Raw genomic sequence first — 6,000 nt, 5'->3', positions numbered from 1 at the left:
GATGCTAATGCGGTTCGACCTGCCACGAGCACAAAGAGAAGCCGCAGGATCCGCAGTGTAAGTTTTTGATCACACGAGATGTAATTCCCAGGGAGATCTAAAACTGGCATTTGAAAGCAGACATTGTGAGAAACGCTCCCAGGGCCAGACAGGGGTACAACTGCAGCCAAGATGACCACACTGCGCTTGCTCGCCTTTAGGATGTCAGAAGTGTTGGGGCTAAATGGTTAACCCAGTTGTTAACTCCAAGATGTGTGCCTGGACCCAGCATGCTTGTCCCTCCCCCAGAGCTTGTCAGAGAAATTATAAAACCTTAAGCAGCTTAAGAGAAGGATATTGCACAAATGAACGTTCTCGGCTCTGTACAAACTGCGTGTGGATTGCAAAGGCCAGGATTTACAAGTGCGGGAACTTCAGAATGGGTACCCAACGCGGGTTTGCAGGTACAGTCACCTAAGACACCACACCAGGTCACTAGAGCAGAGTCGTTTCACTAGCGCAGCACCCAAACCAGCCTGCTTTGGGGCTGCCCAGCGTGGTCAGAATAACATTGAATAAAAAGCATCAGCTAAGCAAAATCAGGAGAGATGTCTGGTGGAAGAGATTTAGAAGTTTAGTGTAAGAGCACGGGATGCTTTTGGCTGTTACTTACAGCATCAGATTGCCACCTTGTTACTTGTGAAAACACTCTGTTGCAAAGACTTTTAGATATTGAGAAATACTGTCTTTGTCACTGGTTTTAAAGATTTTCTGCACACGATATTCGTGTTTTGCCTGGGGTAGAGAGACGCTTTGTGCTCGGACAGCCTATCTAAGACAAAAAATGAATACAAAAAGCAAGGGAATATATTTGCTTTTTGCTCCTCAGCTGTCATCCTTGTGTACAGTGAGGCTATTTGATGCTTGGGCTGATGCTGGAAAGGCTTTGTCGGAGTTTATGGTGGGTGAAATTAGCAGAGGGTTGGCGTAAAGCCTTATTAACCATGATTCACACTGGATTTTTAAGGTCTTTGCCCTGTTTAAACTTGCTACTGGTTGCTGGTAAAACGGTGAACTTTGCTAAGAGCATATGTAGACAATATCGAGTAGTGAACCCAAACAAGCATAGCTTTCAGTAAGATATCATTTCAAGCAGTGACTTGAAAAATGTTTTGTATCCTACCAGTTGAACTCTTCTCAGTGGGAGACTGTTCGTAACTGAGACGTGTAGAACCAACTAACTTCACACAGAAGAATCCTGTCTTACTCCCTCATCTTTCCTCTCTTTCCACACAAAGCTTATTTTGTAGAAACTCATTCTTGTAATAGTTAGAAAGAGTCATAATTTCTTAATGAAATTCCTTGCTCCTGACACACTCTGTAAAAAATAGCAACCCCTTAAGTAGACATCTGTTTGGGATTTTTGCAACGTTTAATACTTCCCAGAATAGGGCCATAAATTGCCTTCTGCTAGCTTTAATGCGCTAGCCGTTGTAACTTCTGCTTGCTTTGGTCAGCCATAGACTTTTGTGTAAGAGTTACATGGAAAGACCAGAAGAGGGGCTGAGAATGGGAGCTACAAATGGGTGCGAGCGAGTATATTTTCTCAAATTATAAGATACAGAAGAGAGCTGAGAGATTTAGAAGGTTTCTGAAGGGTCTGGCCCCCAGTGACTGTGAGCTGGGAAGAGGACTATAGTTACCTGTTGCAAGGAGAAGGAAATTACCATCCAGGACAAATAAAACAGCAAATACAGGCAGAAGCCGTGGGAAGGAAAATAAGAGCAAGCTGCTGACTACAGAACAGTGTTATTGAAGGTTTGCAACCTGGGAGCTTACAGTTATGTATACGTTTCCCTGAGATTGCCACAGTGGGAGGTGGTGCAAAGCCTAAGAAGGCTGGAAGCCAAACCTGAGAAGGAAAGGTTGGAAATAGCTGTGTTCCTCTGGGATTTGATTAGCCCAGAATAGGTGAACTGAATCAGGGGACCAGGCCCTTCAGCAGCTGAACTGCTGAAAGCCTGGAAGGGAAACCTGAGGCAGAATAGCTGTAGCGTCACATCACGTGGCGATGTACTGCAGATCTGCATCCTGCTAAGTTGAACTACTTTTTATCCCTTGGAGAAAGGACTCATTAGCCCTTTTAATTATTTTCCTAACTGCTAGAACTCCAGATGCCATTATGTTATGTAAAATGACAATTGTATTTTTAACTTGTAAAGCATGTGAACTTAAAGCTCTTTCCAGTGATACAAATACAGCTCCATTTCAATGCGTGACTCATCTTCACATGTAGGAAAAACTCAGCATTTCACATCCCTGTAACTACACTCTCTGCACCAGTGATGAGTGACAGTTGCTGTGGGAACCATCACTTTTAGCATCCTAACCGTGCATACAACAGTGCAAAGAAATACTGGCTGCTTATTTGGCAGAAAAGGTCGCCTTTAGTAACAGCACCGACTATTTCAGTAGCCGTAGTGCCTGAAGGACCATAGCCTGTCCAGTATGGAGTCTCAATGCTTTGCTCCATAGCAACAGCCTTACTGTTTAAAACAGGTTTTAGAGTGAACGCGTCAGTCCTTTCCCCTTCCTAAACCGAGCGACCGGGGGGGAAGGGGCTGGCGGTGTTCCGGGCCTCGCCGCCCCGCCCCGTCACCGCGCGGGCGCGCTGCGGCACAAGCCCGGAGCCGCCGAGGCAGCTTCGTCCCCCACCACTCCCCCTCTAGCAGGGCTGTTTACCCCAATAAATAAATAACGTGGCCGGTGCCTTAAAAACACCGCCCTACGCACGGGATGTTCCCCACCAGCCGTTCGTCCTTCCCCGGGGAACCTGCCGCCGGGCACCGCCCGCTCTGCCTCACGCAGCAGCGGGGGGGGGGATGAGGCAGCTCCGGCCGCGGCCTCCCGCTCCCCCTTCAGCCCGTGCGTGGCCCAGTCCGGCCCGACCCCGGGGGAACCTGTCGGTTCGTCCGGGGCCGGGCCGGGCCGGGCCCCGCCGCGGGCGGCCTGCCCTCAGCGCTGGGGGAAGGCGGCGCGCACCTGCCCAGGGCGTCGGGGCGGGCCCAAGCAGACCCCGCCTTCCGGGACTCCGCACCGGGAAGCCTCGGCTGGGGCCGCGCCGCGCCGCCACAGGCAGGTAACCGTCCTCCGGCGGGGCCCGGCGGCGGAGCCCGCCGCTACCACCCCGGCGGTTCCCCCGCCGCCCCCCTGCGCGCCGCGGGGCCCGCCTCGCCTCACTTCACCTCACCTCCGGGTTTTCCCGCCTCGGAGCTTTCCCGCCCTCCGCCTCACAGTGCGGGGGGCTGAGGGAGCCGCCCCGCTGCCCCTCGCTGAGGGAGCTGCTCCCTCCTCCAGGGCGGCTTGTCTGCGGGGTAGGCCTCGGGCCCGGCAGCCCCCCGGCGTGAGGAACGGCCCTTAGCCTCCCCGTGGCACGTTGCCTGCTCGTGGCTCAGCCGTGTTAACGGGGCTCGGAGGCCCCGGCACCCGTACCTCCCCCGGGGCTGTGCTCCTGAGAGGCCAGAGGCCACCTGGTCCCCAGTGGTGTCAGGCAGCTCCTTGGTTTTGGAAGCCATGCCGTTACATCCCCGCGTACCCGAGTTTTTGGGTGGTTCGATGGTCGCCTAAGTAATGCTGCACCTGCCCCTTGCTCTGTGGACTGGGGCAATTTGGTAAGCGCTGGCCTGGCATTAGGTCCAATGCCTGCCCAGGCAGTGCCCCCCTGGGATTGAATCCAGGTATTTGTGGTTCTTGTGCATAACTTGGAGCGTCGGGATGAGGCAGGGGACCATTGTGGAGATTTCTACACAAAAAGTTGAGGCAACAAGTTGTTGATGCAGGTTTATAAGCTCCTCAAAGCAGAGGCCATTGCTGTTCTGTTGTACAGAGTTTAGATGAGTAAGACTTTAGTCCAAGACTCAGCGCAGACACTTGTTGCAGTAAAAGCAGTAATTTATAACTGCGGATTGATATCTGTGTATATTGGAACTGGGGTGACTGGTCTGTAAAGCTAAACAAAGTGTGCTTTCCTGAGGTGAACCTCCACTTTTGGTCTCCCTAGCGCCTGGTCATCTTGTTAAGAAAGGAAGAGAGAAAAGTGGTTAGGTGGGAGAATGGTTAGTTCACATCAATTACTAATAGAATAGAATAGTTTGGGTTGGAAGGGACCTCTAAAGGTCCAACCCCCCTGCCGTGGGCAGGGACATCTTCAACTAGATCAGGTTGCTCAGAGCCCCATCCAACCTGATGGGTTTATTATTATAATAACTAATATAATTTAATATAATTAATTTATTCTATATTAATACTCATTTACATCTTTACTCAGGACTAAATGGCGAGCAAATGGACTGTTTGAAGCACTGGGTTTGATCACCTAAGAGGAGGGACACTGCTGAGGATACCCCACAGATTCCCTGTGGGGTATCTCTGTCATCTCAGACTCTTCCCTGATATGGAACAAAGTGAAGGTGAACAGGAATCCCAGCCAGAGAGTCACGTGGATAGCAAGAGCAGCGTGAAATCCTTGCCTGGGGGAGTGGCCCATGTCAAACTGGAGATAAAAAAACATGCAGTTACGGATGACTACAAACTCTCCAAACGGGTGCTAGGTTTAGGAATCAATGGCAAAGTACTGGAGTGTTTCAACAAGGAGACAGGCCAGAAATGTGCTTTGAAGGTATGTAGGCTTTTTCTTTTTTTTCCTTATTTATAGCCAGAGTTCACTTCCAAAGCCCTGTAAAAGCTACTTGTTCTGTTGCTTACATTTCACAGAGTGCTGCATGAAGACTTTGAATATGTGGAGATGTTTGCTCTTACTTACAACATTGTAGTCCAAACTTGAGTCTTTTCCAGAATATTCTGTGTGAGGTTTCCAGAAGAATGTTATCAGCTGTGAAATTCTCTTGTTCATATTTAAAAGACAAAAAAGCGGGGGAGAGAACAGTGTCTTGGTGTGTTCTGTGAGAAAGCTTGCTAGATTTTGAATGAACGTATTATGCAATACTTGGGAAGGAAACTATTTTGGATCTTGTGCAATGAAATAGGCCTAAACTGGGAAACAGTTAAATGCTCATTGGTCTTCAGGCTTTCCCCCCTTTGAAGACTTTTCTTAAGGGGCATTTCTAGTTGTTTACTCACTTATTCTCGTCTTTATTTTTGCGATTCATTTGCAGAAGGGTATTACCTGGGAAAGCACTGATTACACCAGTATTGGCAAGTAAGTTTAGTAGATATTTATGGTGATAAGTACCACTTAAATAAATGCAGCAAGAACCATTCATTAGATAAATGAAGCTATAAATGAATAAAGCTTACCTGCCTTTTGCTCTGCAGCTTTTAAACTTGAAGATTTCCCTGATGCTTTTAAACCACATCATTAGAAAAAAGCAGCTCAAATGAGAACCAGGATGGTTCTGTATGGTAAGACTGAAAACCAGCTGAAGTAATTGTCATGAGAATTACTTAAGAATGTTACTGAGTCCTTACTGGTGTTAATCTGATTAGTTGGGATGTCTAGAAGGCTTTCAGGTACCCTTCCTTTTCTTAAACCTCACACTCCATGTTTGCTGACAGCAGGACAAATCTGCTAGCGGTCAGCTGGAAGGTCTGCCAAGGTCTGGATATGGTCTTACCAAGCTAGAACTGCTGTCCCCAGCAAAGCCTTTGCACTTTCATAGAACAGACTGGAAATACCTGGTAGCTTTGTGTATTGAAAAGATTTTTAATAGAGGAACTAGAAAAGCTTATAATACAATAACACGTTGAGTAATTCACATTATTTCCAACACTCTCATTTTCTTTATCACACTGGTTTTTGTGTTAGCTTCATGTGGCTGACTCTCAGAAGTTTATCATGGGGAAACTGGAGGTTTTGGCAAACAGACTGGAAGTACTGGGGTTTTGCGCCTGCACAGGGGAGTGTCAGGTTTTTACAACTCTGAGGTGATCCATTAATCAGATCCGTTTGAAGTGTTAGCAACATTAATTTCTGTACTTAGCATACTGTGATGAAGGATAATA

General features: G+C 48.1%; 1 protein-coding gene across 6 annotated transcripts in view; it reads left to right on the top strand.

Annotated features, from left to right (window-relative positions):
- Positions 1 to 3,031: 3,031 nt before the first annotated feature.
- MAPKAPK3 (MAPK activated protein kinase 3) overlaps positions 3,032 to 6,000 on the top strand; it is a 52,856-nt gene continuing 49,887 nt past the window's right edge. For 5 of the 6 annotated variants that reach the window (XR_012996016.1, XR_012996017.1, XM_076346112.1 and 2 more), the window contains exons 1-2: positions 3,032 to 3,118; positions 4,307 to 4,657. Coding sequence is in view for 4 of the 6 variants with exons in the window: in XM_076346112.1 (XP_076202227.1) it covers positions 4,433 to 4,657 (225 nt within the window). In the remaining 2 variants the exon portion in view is untranslated. The remainder of the gene's footprint in view (positions 3,119 to 4,306; positions 4,658 to 6,000) is intronic. The other variant, XM_076346109.1, reaches the window with a different exon arrangement.

This window comes from Aptenodytes patagonicus, chromosome 8, assembly GCF_965638725.1.
Source record: "Aptenodytes patagonicus chromosome 8, bAptPat1.pri.cur, whole genome shotgun sequence".
Lineage (NCBI taxonomy): Eukaryota > Metazoa > Chordata > Aves > Sphenisciformes > Spheniscidae > Aptenodytes > Aptenodytes patagonicus.
Note: the sequence above shows the minus strand (reverse complement) of the source record. Positions and strands in the feature narration are given on the sequence as shown.